Raw genomic sequence first — 14,963 nt, forward strand, 5'->3', positions numbered from 1 at the left:
AGCACAATTTGACTCCCGACAGAGGAAAGTTGTCCCTCCCTCATTTATTAAACAAAGTTCCAGAGCCTCTTTAATTAGGGTTCACTCCCAGCACCTCCAATCCATCCCAGAAATGCCAGCGCCATAATTCAGAATCTTACCCCATCACTAAAGATGGGAGAGGGTGGGAATTTGCTGGCAGCGGGAGTGACCATAATAGAGGTAGGGGTACAGACTGGGGCCGAGGGGACAAAAAGCGGTAGAAGAAAGCAGAGGGGCATCTCCTAGCTGTGCCCTTTCTCACACACACATTCACTGGAATTTCATTCTTTCTATAGGACTTCTGATTCTCCGAAGAGTGTGAATCTGAGCTCAGGACGTCCAGGTGAGGAGAAAAAACTGCAAGGATGAGGAGCAAGGAGGTGGAGGGGGTGGACAGCGGGGGGGAGGGTTTCATGCACAGTTGGTCTGGAAAGTTCCAGGTTCCTCCATTTCTGCCTCTGCACCAACAGTGGGAGTTGGTTCTGTGGTTACAAGAGAGTGCAGGAGAAAGAAGCTCTTCTGCAGGCTTCCACTGGGGCTGAGAGAGTTCTAGAAGGTACCTTGGAATTCCCCCTGACCCCTACCAGCCCCAAAGTTGTTGCTCTGGAGGCGAACTCTGAATCTGATTTTTGTGCAGCCCAGATAAATCCGGTGCGGACTATAGGACAGGTACGTTTCCAGGGAACCGAAGGGCTTGATCCCAGACACACAATCTCCATGCAGAAGGATACACAACACACCAGCCAAACACACGACACCCCACAAAACTTCCCCGAATGTTGCCTTCTTTCCACCTTCCCCAGTCGCCTAGAGACCCACAACGGCAATTCGAACCAGGAGTGGACCCTCTCCACTTGTTACCCCACAGAGGCTGGCAACCGGAGGGAGGGTCCTATGGAAAGGCAGCTACCCCCCTCGAATGGGGCTCCTCTGGGTCTGGGTCCCATGGAAAAGACCCCAGAAGAGTTCAAGGTGGAGTTTTCCAAGCTACTTCTTGGGCTGACGCCCCCCCACCTTTTTTCTGGCCCGTCCTAGGGTCTGTTTGATCTTTTTGCGGCGGCAGACAAAGAGCACGGTGAAGGGGAGAGGCTCCGGGTGCTCAGCGGCTGGCCTCTCCTACCTCCTTCTCTCAGCTCGTACCCAGGGCGCTCCCAGGTCCTGTCGGATGCCTGTGACTCCTGAAGCCTGGTTGGGGGCTGCCTGCCATATCCGGCTCTGGCCCCAGACACATCCTGTTGTTGCGCGCTGTGCGCGCGTGCGCGCGCGCGCGCGCACACACAGGCAACACTCACAAACACCAAAACGTACAAGCAGCCTGGCAAGGCGGCAGGCACACACAGAGACCCAGGTAAACACGCCCAGAGACACATGCACTGAGGCAGGTCTCTTCATCGTAGGCTTGTTTATTTTCTGTCTCAACCACCTGGCTCAAAACTCTCTGAAGGCAGGGACTTTCCTGATGTCTCAGGTACTCCTGGGCCCTTAATGCAATGCCTGGCACATAGTAGGTGCTCAACAAAATTTCACAGACTGAAGAATTTCACCCTTTGAAACAAATTTCAATTTTTTTCTTTCTTTCTGCCTTTTTTTTTGTGTGTGTGTGTGTGTGGGACAGACAAAAGGGGAACACAGCATTTGTGCTCATTTCATCCTCAGAAAGGACGCTTCCAACAAATGAATGGGGGGGGGTGGTGGGCTCTGCTGCCTCTGTTTTGGAAAGGGGAGGAAGCAGCGAGGGCCAGATGGAGGGCAGCCTTTCAACCTCAAACTCTACTCTCCTCCCTCCCCCCAATTCCATCTCCTCATCCTGAGCTCCTAGGCTCCCGCTCCAGGGATGAGCTGCTCCCCTGAGAATATTGGAGTCACCAGGAAACTTGCAGATTGGAGGTTCCCAAGGGGGTGTGGCCTCTAGAGGCCCAGAGACCTCTTTATACTGGAGGCAAAATTCTGAATGTAGGGACTTGTATGATTGGTCAGTTTTTTTTTTCATTTTATCCAATTCTCCAAGGGGTCTAGGGTCCCCCCAAAGGACAAGAAGCTTTGACTCAGTCCAGTTCTCTGGCTTTCATGGGAGAAAACTGAGACCCAGAGAAATTGAGCAAGTTGTCCAAATGACATTGCTCATGAGCTGGGGGCAGGATAGACACTAGAACCCTTCCTTCCCGGGCCCACCACGTGCACTCTGCCCCTGCCGATTCCTCCTGCCTAGCGCAGCTGGCTTCAGAGGGAGACAGGGAATGCCTTAGGAGGAGGGAACGGGGCGCTCAGCCGCTGGGAACCCGTGGGTATGAACTGGGCGCAGAGCAGCACGCAGCCTTCAGCTCTCCAGGGTTGCAACCTCGCCCTTACTCACCCCCCGTTCTGCCGCGTGGGAAGCCAGGGAGTGCGGCGGCGGCGGGCCTGCGCGCCACCCCTTCCCAAAGCTGGGGCTAAAACCCGGAAGGCAGCGAGCCTCCCTCTCCGGCAGTGAGACGGGCCTGTTTATTTAGCAGCCCTCGGAATAAGGGTTCCCCGCCCGCCCCCCTCTCCTTGTTCCTAGTCCCGACTGGGCCAGGCTCTCGGGGCCGGCCCCTTCCCAGAGCCCCGGATCGGAGCGCGGAGCTCAGGCCCCCGCCTCGGGGTCGGCCTCCCTCCCGCTCCGCCGGCCTCCCTCGCTCGCCTCTAATTAAGCGGCGGGATCGCAGCGAGCCGCCGGGCCGCGCTGTAATATGATGAACTGCCTTTGTGCCAGTGTCACCGAAAGCGCTTCTGATAAGGGGAAGCCGCCGAGGATCAAAAGGACCACAGCGGCTCGCCCGCCTCCCGCCGCCGCCCGGCTTTGCGCGCTCGCCCTCTCCGCCCGCGCTCTCCCGCCGGCTGGCTCCAGGTCCCGCGGTTTCTCCTGATCTGCCTGTCCCATGCCAGCCTCTCGGTGACTCTGCGTCCTTTTGTCTTTCTCCCTGCTGCTCCGCGCCCCTCTTGGTCCTTCTGCATTTCTCAACGTCCTGGAACGCTCCAGGCAGGTTCTCTTAGGCCCGCGCTCCGACTTTCTCACTCTTCAATTTTCTAGCGCACAGCGTTCTCCCTCTCTCCCCACTGTTGCTGTTCTCCTCCTTTCTGACTCTCTCTCGTGCCACCTCTGTGGCTCTGTGGCTCCCCGGTGTCTGCCATCCCTCTCTTGCTCATGCCCTGGGCTCAGGCCCAGCGCCCAGCCAGGGCCCTGGCGACCAAATCTTGGACCATTAGCTGACCCGCAGTCTCAGGGAAATCGGAGGGATCCTTCCTCAGCAAGCTTGCAGTGCTCTGCGGCTCCTCGAAACCCAGCCTCACTCAGCTGCTCACCAGAGGGCCAAGCAGGAGTGCCCCAGGCGCCCTGGAATGCCCCTGGGGCCTCCTCCTGGAAGCATAACTTGGGGTACACACTCCTCCCCTCATCCCTCCTGAAGCTGCAGTGCGGGGAAACCTTTCTTCTCCCCCAGTTCCAACTGCAGGGGACCCCCCCTTTGGCGTCCCCTTCCCTACACCCCCTCCTTTGGCCCCCACCTCCCCTTTGCCCTCGACCCTTTCTCTTCCTCCTCCAGGCCCCTCCCCTTCGCAGGCTCCTGGTCCCCTCTGTGCTCTTTTTCTGGACCCCTTCCCTGCCTGGCCTCTGCCTACCCTGCTTCACTGCTCCCTTCCCCCCTACCCCCACCCCACTTCGTTTGAAGTTTTTGGAGAGATCTATCTACTAATGGCGAAGTTTCCCCCTTAGGTCACCGTTCTGCCTTGATTCGATTTGGGAAGGCAAGTTCCCTCCCTCCCCCTGCCGGACCCCAGCCGGGGCCAATCGCTCCAGAGCAGGTCAGAAAGCGCTGACCCCACTTCCACCTTTTCCTCTTTCAGCCAGAGTTGGGGGGAGGGGGGAAAAGAAGGAAGGCGTAGGACAGCAAAAACTGAGGGGGGCAACCCAACCTTCCAATCCCCTCTTATCCCCATCCCCAACTGGGTTTCCTAATTACCTCATTAGTCTGGGGTGGGAGAGGGGGAAGAGCTATTTTTCTGGAATTCCTGGAATGTGCCCCCCATCTTAGTCATGGCCTTCAAGGCCCCAAAACCCCAGAAGCATCTCCCTTTTGGGGTTTCTCTTCTGTGCTCCTAACAGTAGGAAGGCTCCCCCCTCACCAAGCTCTTCTGGGTCTCTTCTGTGGGTGTGAGTTTTGTCTGGCTTTAGGCGAGCTCTTGGGCCAGAGCCAGTGGGCCTTACACATTTCAGGTTTCGGTAGGTGCCCATTAGGAACCAAACCCTCATCAACTTTGCCCACGATGGCAAACGGGAACTCCAAAGAGGCAACCTGGAAGGAAATCTCATTTGCTCAGCCCTCTCTCCCTATATAAAAATAGGTGTGTTTTTATATAATATTATTTATCTAAAATATAGTGTGTGACAACTCTCATTTTCAGAAAGACATTCTTTAAAAAAAAAAAAAAGCCCAAATAATCACCTTACTGCTTTAAGGCTACTGTTATATGTGCTTTTAAATCCTTCCATGTAAATTCCACTGAAAAATTTGGAAAGCTGTGAAAGGGGAGGGGGCGGCGGGGGTGGGGGGAGGTTAATCCGGGTTTAACGCCGAGATGCCGTCTTAGGACCAGGGTTAGCCTGATTGCCTTATCTCTTCCCAACATTTGAGACGCCCATATTTCACCCAGCCAAATAGCTCCAAGAGCAGCGCAGATGGCTGCCGTGGTCGCGCCTCAGGAAAATGTGTTATTAATATCTAAATAACTTCCCAATACTGTCTGGTAAATCTCCCCTCAACCATTCCAAATGATGAATTCGTTTGAAGTCTTCCCCCAGCTTCATCTTTTCAATGTCCCTCTCTCTCTCTCTCTCTCTCTCTCTCTCCTCTCTTCTTAGCCAGGCTTATTTCAAACTGGTAAATATCTAATTCCCTTCACGGCTGTGCCGAGCACACGAGTCTTTTAGGTACAAACGCCTCCAAACAGCCGGTGTGTAGCGGTGCGTGCCCGGAGGTGAACAGAAAACCCGCACGCCTTCGCGGTGGGGGACCTCACCCCGTTTAGAAACGCATTCGGGAGACTGGGGCTGCGTGGGAACCTCAGTCTGGGAGCCCAACCCTTCCTCTGCAGGCCCTGGGGGCCCTCTCCTGGCTCCCCGTGAAGTCCCAAAGGCACCCCCCCCAACACGCATCTCTTCCGCGGCTCCTGCCCCCCACCACCGCACCCGCAGCCCTTCAAAGGCTTCCCTCGATCTCTGGGGCGGATAATTACCCTCCGCTCGCCTGTTCTCCCTTGTTTCAAGTTTGTTTGCTAAATGTCTTCTATTAGATTATGTTCGTTCATTCCCCCTCCAACCTTATCTCCTTCTGTCTCTACTCTCCTTGCCCGTCACACTCGATTTAGGCACGAGTTTATCTGGCAAATAGTTTGCCGACTTTGTTTATTTACCGCGGGTTCCGGGGCTGCGAGCAAGTGAGCGAGTGAGCGCCAGTGTTTGCCTTTGTAACACTTATCTCATTGTTGTTCTTCGTGAGTCCCAGCTCCCTCCTTCCCCTCTCTCTGCTTCGGTTGGGGGGATGGAGGGAAGAAAGGGGGAGTCCTGTCGGCCCAGTGTGGGCTCGCCCCCTCGCCGCTCACCCCATCCCCCCACTGCCCGGGCGCGGCGGAGCCCTCGCCCCCCTCCCTCTCTCCCTCTGGTCTCGCTGAAGATCCACCACTGAGCGCAGCCTAAAGCCGGGGAATTGCCTGACACCCTCCCATCTTCCTCCGAGCCCCCATTATGCGAAGCTGATCCCACTCTGAACAGCCTCAAATCCCGCCTGGACTCTGTTTGATTAGATTGCCAACCCGGGGTAATCCTTTGATTTGGTGGAGTGTCAATTACCTTTCTCTAAACACACATTTACAGAGGAGGGAACTTGTTGGTTTAAATCAATGCAGATTGTTTCTTGATAAATGGACTATCTCCATCCCCTCCCTCGCTCCCTCTGACCAGGCCCCTCTCCCTCTACGCCTCCTCCCCTTCCTTCTGCCGCTCTCGCCATTCCGGTAAACAATGCCCCTTCCAGGTGTGAAGCCGGGGGAAAAAAAATGGTGTGGGCTGAGGGGAGCCGTGCCCCCCTTCCCCTATTCATGAGCTCCCCCGGAGCCTAATTAAATTTGGCAGGTCCTTGTACACACAATCAAAACAGCTTCCTCCAGTGTAGCAAACGACCGAAAACCGCATTAGCAGCTAGTGGCGCTGCCAAATTAAATTGTTTCCCACCTCCTTTTACAAGTGTCTAAAACCGACACTTTGGGCTCTCGCCTCCTTTCTGAGCCTTCTCGGTCATCTCCCACACACCTGTAAGTTTGCTGCTTTAAAAATAAATTAAGGAAAAATGCACAGAAACACAGATCTGCCTCACACACACCACCTTCGGCCCCCACCCCAGATGGTCTTTGATCGGGTGAAGTCGGCAAATTCTTGGATGGACTTTGACAATGGCACTTCTCCCCACAGAGGAAATGCACGCTCTTCTTCTAAATCTTGTGACACCCCCCCCTTATTTCATATTAACTGTGACCTCTCTGGGCGTTGTGCCCTAGAGACCCAGGTGGAGCCCCATGTCTGATCTGGTCAGTTTCAGCCTAAGTTTGTCCATAGTCAGATGCATGAGGCTTTGGTGTTCTTATTGTTTATTGCTGTTGTTATTGCCTTTTTAAAATTATTATTATTTCTTCACACTGACTCCCTTAGCTCCCTCAGAGAAATGGTTTGACTTTTTGCAAACCCCTATCAAATTTCCCACCAGAGTTTCCCTGGGCTCAAGCTAGGAAAATCTTTTTCTTTCCCATCCGCCCTCAAATCCTTTCCCGGTTGGGCCTCTGGTCTGTGTCTCCCCTGATTCTCCGGGAAGGGGTGAGGAGAAGAGAGTCCAAGGAACTGTCCATTTCCCTCTCCAGGTGAGCAGAGCATGGCTGGAGCCCCTATCCTCTGTGGTCTGAAATTCTCACAACCAACAATCCTAATAACTCAGTCTTAACAAGGATAAGAGCAAAAAAAAAAAAATATGAACAGCCTCATGAATATCAGCCCAAGGGGAGCAGGAGTGAGCTGTTCAGAGATGAAAGTGCACAGAAATAAAAGCTCAATTTAATCTGCTTTAAAACCCTTCAACTTAACGTTTGTGCTTCAAACTCTGAGAGTGAGGACTGATTGCGGATAAATAGTTTCTTACCATGCCTGGGAGCTATAACACCCTTCTGCAACACAGTTTCCTATTCAGCAGCCCCAGTTTTCATTACCAGCTCTAATAAGTCTTAACATTATTAAATGCCAAGCGGACGATAGGGAAAAACGGACTCAGGGAGGGATCTCTCTTTAGCGCTTAAAGAGGAGAGCTCTTAAACCCCTTCTTGGAAGGCTCCCCGCCATGAGAGGGGCAACCCCCGGAGAAAGCATTTGTCAAGAGCAAGAAACCAAAACAAAGTTTGTGGGTGTGCACCCCTCCCCCTGCTCTGCCCTTTGAGGCATCTCTGCCTCTCTCCACCTGGTCCACTTGGGTGGAGGTTAGGAGGTCTTTTCACTTTTAACTTGGCCATGAAACTGATGGCTGGGGCCTGGGAGAGAGAGGAGAGGTTCCAGCTGGGTGGTTCACTGGGATGCCTGCCTACTGGTCCAGGTACTCAGGGGGCCAGTATGTTTTGTCCCCGGAGGGACAGACAACCCTCCCTCATCCCCACTGTCATTCTGCCCATTCCCACCCACGTACAGACACCCTGCACATCCACGCAGAACCCCACTTGCACAGAACACGACCCACGGCACAATGATCCAAAGGCCCACGGACAAACAGCCACCCGGAGAGTCACATGCGCTTACGCAGCCATGCAGCTCACGGTCCCAGCGCCGACGTGCCCACTGTCACTCAAAACCTGCCAGGCTCTCTGGATACCAGACCCACGGATTCCATTTCGTTTCTGCAGCTCCTCTCCAGACTCAGCTAGTGCTCTCTGCCTCCCCATCCGGAACTGCCAGGCTCCTCCTAAACCCTTGGAGATTTGGAGCTTCCTGGTTCTGCTTCGGGGAAATCCTCTCTCCAGCGAAGCTGCCTGTGAGCCAGTTTTGTGTAAGCCCTGACCCGCGCCAGAAGCACCCAAACTCCCTGGAGCCAAAAGGGTCCCCAAAGCACAGGCTTTCTACCCCCTTCCTCTCCTTTCCTTCTTCCTCAGAAGAGACTTATTTTGCTTCCTCACAGACTGAGCTGGACAACCCCCCACCACACACACACACACACACACACACACACACACACACACACACACCCCTAAAGTCTCTCCAAATAAAACCAAACCTCCTTCTGCCTCTCCCGGGTACTTCTCAGAAACGGTATCTGTTGTGTGGTATTTCTCCAGGAAAGATCATTTCAAGTTCAATGTGCCCCACCCCACAAAGAAGAAGTCCAAGCAAGTCCCTTTCGGATACAAACTGAAGTCAGGAGTGGGCTCTGGGCTGCCTCCGCCAAGCCTGGGGCTCCTGAGCAGCACAGGGGTAATTCCCACTGCAGACCCGAGGCTCCGAGGCCGGCCCAGCACAGCGGGGTGCCAGGCACAGCTCGCTCCCTTTCATCCCTGGCCCTTTTGTCCCTGGCGGGACAGGGCTCCACTTGGGGCCCTGAATGTCAGTAGCCCGCCCCTTCCCCAGCTCTAGGCTGCTCTCTCAAAGGGGCTGCCCCTGCCCCTCCTCCCACCTTCCCCCTCGACCAGGCCTGTGGGGGCTGGGCCTTCCTGGGTGTTGTCTTTGGAAGCCGGCTTTGTCTGTGAAGTTCATCTTCAAGGTTGGGAGAGACTACTGACAACTGGAGAGAGACCTGGGCTAGGAGTTCACAGGAGGCAAGGAGAGGGGTCCCCTGAGACACCTCTGGAAAGAAACTCAAGCCAAATGTGCTCTTCACAGGTTTCTAGGTTTGGGGCACTCCCCCACTGTTTCCAAAGCGACCGCTTTGCAGGTTTTCGTGACCACTGTCTTTCCTGTCTGCTGCTGCCTCCCGGCACGCCCGTCTGTGGGCTCGCTCCTTTTCCCCAGCCAGTCTTTGTGACTCTGGGCCTTCTATTTCTGTTTCTCACCCTCCCTCCCCCGCTTAAGGCATGCTTACCGAGTCTCAAAGAGAACTCCAAGGGGAGGGGATAATGAGGAAGACTTTCCCTTCTCCCGAAACTTCCCCTGCCAATAAATACAAGCACACTCCCCTCCCCCGGGTGTGCAGACGCTTGAAAGATAAACGCCTTCCCTAGCAGACCAGAGAAAAAGAGGGGCGCAAGCCTCAGACTCCAGCCGTCGGGGCAGCGGCGCTGCAAGGGGGGGGGGAGCGGGTGGGTGCAGTCGGAAGCTTTCTCCCTGCCTGAGATCCTCCGATCCTGGGCCTTGGGGAACTCGGTCTCAACGACTGGCCCCGCCAGAGGCAAGCGCCCGACTGGTGCACCCATCCGCACCCACCCGCCACTCTCTCGGTTCGGGGCCCTGGCAACGCGGGGCTGAGGGTTAGGCGGCGGGCCTCGCTAATTTTTATTGATTGCAGCGGTCAGTCAACTGTCAGGCAGGGTTTCAAGGGACCGTTTAGAGAGCGTGTGCGGGTCTGGTTAACAAATTCATTTAGGGAGCCGCAGGTCGGCTCCTCCTTCCTCGCCCCCCGCCCCCTTGTCCAAGCATCCTATAAATAATAGACCGGGACTGGGACTAGCCGCCAAAACGCGGGCCCCGCAGGGCGCACGCCCCGGAGTGCCCGGCCCGGCCCTGCTCGCGGGGCTCGTGCGCTCGGGGGCGCCCAGTGCACCAACCTGCAGCCGGCTCCCCGGGGGCGCCCAGGCCGTCTGCGCCCGGGCTCCGCGCTCTGCCCTAGTCCGGGGCGCACGGAGGGGGCACCCTCCGCAAACCCCGAGGGTCTCCCGGCTGCCCCCCCGGGGCTGCGAGTCCGCCAGCTCAAGTGCTGTCGCTAGCCGCGGGCGGCGGAAGAGAACCACTGGCCCGCACCCTCGCGTGCAGGGATGCGGGGCTCGGCGGCGGAGGCCCCCCTCGGAGGTTCCCTACCTTTGTCGCCCAGGATGCCGTCGATGCTGTGCTTGGCTTTCTTCTCGCCGTCGTCCTCCTTCTTCTCTGCTTCATCTTCCTCCTCTTTCTTCCCGAACTTGATTCTGAGCACGCGGCTAATCGAACTCACTAAACCTCAGAAATTCAAAGGCAAAAGAGCAAGTATAAGTTGTTGGGGCACTGGAGCCAGGCGACCTGGGCCCCCGGGAGAGAGCGGCGCAGTCCGGCCCTGCAACACACTGCGAGGGGATTCACACCCACTGCCAACCCCCCTCCCCATGCAAGCATTTACGTCCAAGTACAGTCGCCCGCTAGGGAAGCTGGCTCCCCTGGGACACTCTCGCGGTGGCATTCCTCTACTCCTCCTTGCACACGCTTGTGCCTAACACGGTCACATCCCCTAGATGCGCTCACACCCACACCCACTTCCCCAGGACCTTGCCAGAGGCCCTCCAGCTCCTGTGGCTGCCACCTCTACACCCAGGTGTGTGTCCCCTCGCTGCACGCCTGGATGCCCCCCGCCACGTGCACACGCGCACATTCACCCCAGGCTGCTTTCCGTCTCACGGGCAGCGTGGTGGAGGGCCTCCATATTTGGGAGCCACTGCTGGCTGGTGACACTGACAGGACAGAAGCGTGACTTGGGGAAAGGGGTCCAGGGAGCCCCAGGGAGATCAACCCTCCTAGGACAGACCCATCTTTCTAGGCCACTTCTCTGAGAAAGCGAGCCCCAAGGGAGCTTCTGTCATCACCCAGCCTTATAGGGTAGCCTTCTGTCCCTGTCCCTCCTTCCTCCTCTTTCTCTTTTCTCCTCTCTCTCTCTCTTTCCTCATTTTCTCCCTTTTCTTTGCTCCTTCTGTCCGTCCATCTTCTTTTCGGGTTTGAGTCCCTCCGTTGCCCTAACTCTTCCTTCCTGCTCCCTTTCCTCACACCTCTCCTTGGAGCTCCCCATCATCGGTCACCTTCCGTCTCGTCCTGTCCCGCCTCCAGCCCCGTGCGGCGGCGCCCGGCCAGCCTGCGCTCGGCCGGCTCAGCTGCCTTCTCACCTGAGGGCACGGTGCTGCGGTCACAGTGCCCGTCCTTCAGCAGCCTGTCCCGGATCTCCCAGCTGAACATGCCCGGGTTTTCCCTCTTGTACTGCTCGATCTTTTTCTCCACATCCGGAGTCGCCACCTGCTTCAGAGGTGGAGGTGGGAGAGCAGGAGCGGAAAGATGGCGTTGGGGGGAGGGAGACACTTTTAATATCAAACTCCCAAGAGCCCCAGGCCAGGCTGGTGGCTCTGGTTTCCATGTCCCTCCCCTCTCCCCCCTTCGGAGATGGACTTTACCCTTTCACAAAACCTGTGCCTGGTTCCCAGGAAGGCAGCCAGGTGCATAGGGTAGTCATAGGTAATAAGATAGAACCTAATTAGGACTCTTAGGATCGCCCCCCCCCCAACTGCCCCGCTCACTATTTCAGGCAAGACTGAGGGGGGAGATTTCCCTTGGTCCGGGATGATGCTGGAGGTCGGGGCCGAGGTAGGGGCAGCCCAGGGATGACTCGTTGGCCTCAAAGACCTGGGCAACCTGGAACCTCAGTGACCTTATCCCCTAGAAATCCAAAAAATGAGAGGGACATCTGGGGGTGAGGACACCCTCCTCCTGTACTTTCCATAGGAAGCATTTGGACACCCCAGTGGTGCTGGATGACACAAGGTAGTGAGAGGGGCCACAACCAGGATCCCCCAAACATTGGAAGGCCAACTGCCAGCTCTGCAGCAAAGACACTCACTCTGGGCTTGCTGCCGCCAATGGCCCCAGGCCGGATGGACCCAGTCTCCTGGTAGCGGCAGAGAATCTTGGAGACGCAGCCGTGTGACACACGCAGCTGACGGGAGATGACACAGGGCCGGATGCCATGGTGGGCCATCTCCACGATCTTGTGGCGGATGTGGTTAGGCAGGGGTCGCCCGTTGATGAAGACCCCACCAAGCTGATTGACCCGGCCTTGGCCAAGTGGCGTGGACACTGGAGAAGGGAGGGGAGACGAGGAAGGAGAGAGGCACAGGGTGAGGATGGGGAGGGGACAGCGAGCACACCCCTTGACTCCAGTGTTGTTGGAGCCCCAAGACCCCTGACAGAGGGACTGTGAGTTCCCCACGTTTGGAGGTGCGGCAGTTCAGAGGTCAGGAAAAAAACTGTCAGAAAGCTGAGAGAGGGTCCTGGAAGGATGGAGAGAAAAGTCACAGCTGGCTGCTACAGTCCCCCAGATGCCGTGTGCCCCCATTCCTGCCACACTATGGGGAATGAGGACACACTGGAGAGGGATCTGATGCTTCTGAGAACGGGAGGGAGAGGGCAGAGCCAAGAGGCTGATGGAGTCTCGGGAGTCTGTGGGACCAGGGGCTCGGTCCCCCAGGATGCAGTTTGGGCCGCAGGTCAGGAGGCCAATTGCTGGCAAGATGTGGCCCCTCTCTCTGCTCAGTTCCATGCCCTAAGTGGTCAAGACTGGTCCATTCTGGGGGGAGCCAGGAGAGGCTGGTTAATTACCAGCATTTACAGCCCTGGCCTGGGCAGCAGATCTGTCCTACTTGCACTTGAACAGCCGAGGGACTGGTGACACGATGCTGTTGGTCGCTGCCTCTGGGGTCACCGGGCTGTCCCTTGAGGGACTCTCCTTGCTTCCAACCCCTCTCAAAGTTCTAATTTCGTTTTGGGGTGATTTGGGGAAGACGCTCCGCTGTCAGCGAGCTCCCATATCAAATAACCTATTCGGCTTCAGAAATCCATGATCTGTCCCTGCAGGCTCTGTGAGGGTGGTGCACAGAGGGGCCAGAGTCTCCCAGTGTGGGTGACTTTGGGAACCAGGGAGACAGGCTCCCCTGCTGTATTGCTGGGGAGGGAAGAGCTCCTCGGAGGCCTTAATGCAGTCTACACAGTTTCCTCACAGAAGGTTGGGGGACACCCGGTGCACTAATCCAGCCTCCATCCCCCCAATTTGGGGACCAGGCGGCTGCAGAGATCTGGCAGATTAGAACGATTTCACAGACGCGGGAGTGGAGGGAGCTGCCAGTATAATTGGAAGGGAGGAGGCGAGAAGGGGCTCGGCTGCCGAGCGGTTCCTACCGCCTCCTCCCTTGCGCTCCCGGTCCCCCCACCTCTCTTTGTAAAAGTAGGTGTCTGAAGCCACCTTCGGATTTAATCAGAAATCGTGCGTCGCCAAGTCAGAGTCACTCGGTCTCCGTGGCGGGATATGCCATTAGCGCTCGAGAGCTCTCGAGCGCCCAACTTTATATTCAAGAGCCTCTTTAGCGACCGGCGCTCGGCTCTCCTCAGTATTCTCCGTCATGTTGGGCAAATATTGTTCTAATCCGCCGCGCGTCCTCGGCCGCCTGTTTTACTTGCATTCGCTACAGGAGAGTGCTACCGCAAATCCCCGGGCTTGCGCGCTCTCCCGCCTGCGTGGCTGCTCGCGCGCACTTGATCACGAAGCCACTCTCTTCGCCTCTGTCTAATTCAGGGACCCGCGCCATCCCGCTGCCAGAGGGACCCCTCCCTCCCCAGATCGCGGGCGGCCCGCCCGTCCATCCCCTCCCCGCCTCCTTTCCCCTTCCTCACGCACAAGGGGCTCAGACAATTACAAGAAGAGTAATTAAAAAATGAAAGTGGCCCCTATCTCTCACCACTCCCCTATGACACCCTGGGCTACCCACCCCCCAGAAACCCAGTGATCCCTCGGTTGACAGGTCGAAGGCCTTCCAATTAGTTTAAAAAGAAAACAAAACAAAAACGCAGGAAAGGGTCTTGGCAGCGCGCTCCCACCCTTTCCTCCAGCCGGGAACCCGTCCCCTGCCGGTCGTCTCTGCTCGCCCCGGTGCTGGGTATTGACGGAGGACACATTACAGAATTCACGTTTTCCCCCTGTCTGGACACCGCGGGGCCCGCTCACGGTCCTGAGGGTCTCTCCCAGGAGGGTTGCAGAGTTCCGAAGCCCAAGTGAAAAGTTTTTTGGGGGGAAAATCGTTACTATTTATTATTTCAAATTACTTTGTTTCCAAACCAAAAGGCAGGAGTTTCTGTCTGGTGCTTTGGAAGAAGCGGATAGCCTTCCTAGTTGAGACACAGAAACTATCCCACATCGCTGGTATTTCGAAATAAAAGGGATCGGAGGACCATCCGAGGAGTGAAAAAAGGAACAGTTCAAAACGAGAGTGGAAAGCGCTGTGGCCGGCGAACGCAGAGAGCTGAGAAAGAAACCGCGGGGAAAGTATCTGAAAATAGTGGAAACGAACTGAAATTCGCTAGGACTTGAAATTTACTAGCGGCCGAGATCCGCCGGGAGTTCGTCCTGCGGGGGAAGGCCAGAGCCCGCGACCTGTGAAGCCGCGGCCGCCGGTCACTGAAAGCCACGCAAAAACGGACAGGCGTCGGCCCCTGGAAACTTCCGGGGGTCCAGCTCCCGGACTCGGACCCCAGAAGAGAAAGGGACCCCTCCTCCTCCCCTCCCGCTGCCGCTGGCGCCGCCACCCCCTTGGAGATCGCTGCCTCTCCCAGGACCTCGGGTTCCCGGCGGAGGAGCCGAGGCGCGGCGAGCCCAGGAGCTCTTACCTTCCAGAGGAAACCCCGTGCGGGGATAGTTCTGCCCCGGAGCCGGCCGCATCATCCTCGGTACGGTGCCGGGAAGGGCCGCCATTCTTGCGCACGCCGGGGACGAATCCAGAGTCGGCAAAAATCGCCTCCCGTCCGCTCCCTTCACCCCTGCTGCGATCTCTTTCTTTCCTTCTTCTTCCACTTCTCTTTTTTTAACCTCTTCCCCCCTCCGCCCCTCCACACACGCTCCCTACCCCCACCCCCCCACCCCCGGCTGCAGTCCAACGCGTCCAGAAGCTGGGGAGGGGGGCGAGGTGGGGGCGGA

The 14,963-nt window shown here is 56.8% G+C and overlaps 1 protein-coding gene across 4 annotated transcripts in view; it reads right to left on the reverse strand.

Moving 5' to 3' along the window:
• Nucleotides 1-14,741, reverse strand: part of PAX7 (paired box 7) — a 93,944-nt gene extending 79,203 nt beyond the window's left edge. For 2 of the 4 annotated variants that reach the window (XM_025856902.1, XM_025856900.1), the window contains exons 1-4: nucleotides 14,657-14,741; nucleotides 11,841-12,076; nucleotides 11,116-11,245; nucleotides 10,070-10,198 (exon numbers count right to left, since the gene is read on the reverse strand). In XM_025856902.1, coding sequence (XP_025712687.1) covers nucleotides 10,070-10,198; nucleotides 11,116-11,245; nucleotides 11,841-12,076; nucleotides 14,657-14,741 — 580 coding nt within the window. Of the gene's footprint in view, nucleotides 1-10,069; nucleotides 10,205-11,115; nucleotides 11,246-11,840; nucleotides 12,077-14,656 lie in introns of all 4 variants that reach the window. The other 2 variants (XM_025856901.1, XM_025856898.1) reach the window with 1 other exon arrangement.
• Between the last annotated feature and the right edge of the window lie 222 nt (nucleotides 14,742-14,963).

The sequence above is a fragment of the Callorhinus ursinus genome, unplaced genomic scaffold (genome assembly GCF_003265705.2).
Source record: "Callorhinus ursinus isolate GAN/ISIS: 27379988/994484 unplaced genomic scaffold, GSC_fseal_2.0 scaffold18, whole genome shotgun sequence".
Lineage (NCBI taxonomy): Eukaryota > Metazoa > Chordata > Mammalia > Carnivora > Otariidae > Callorhinus > Callorhinus ursinus.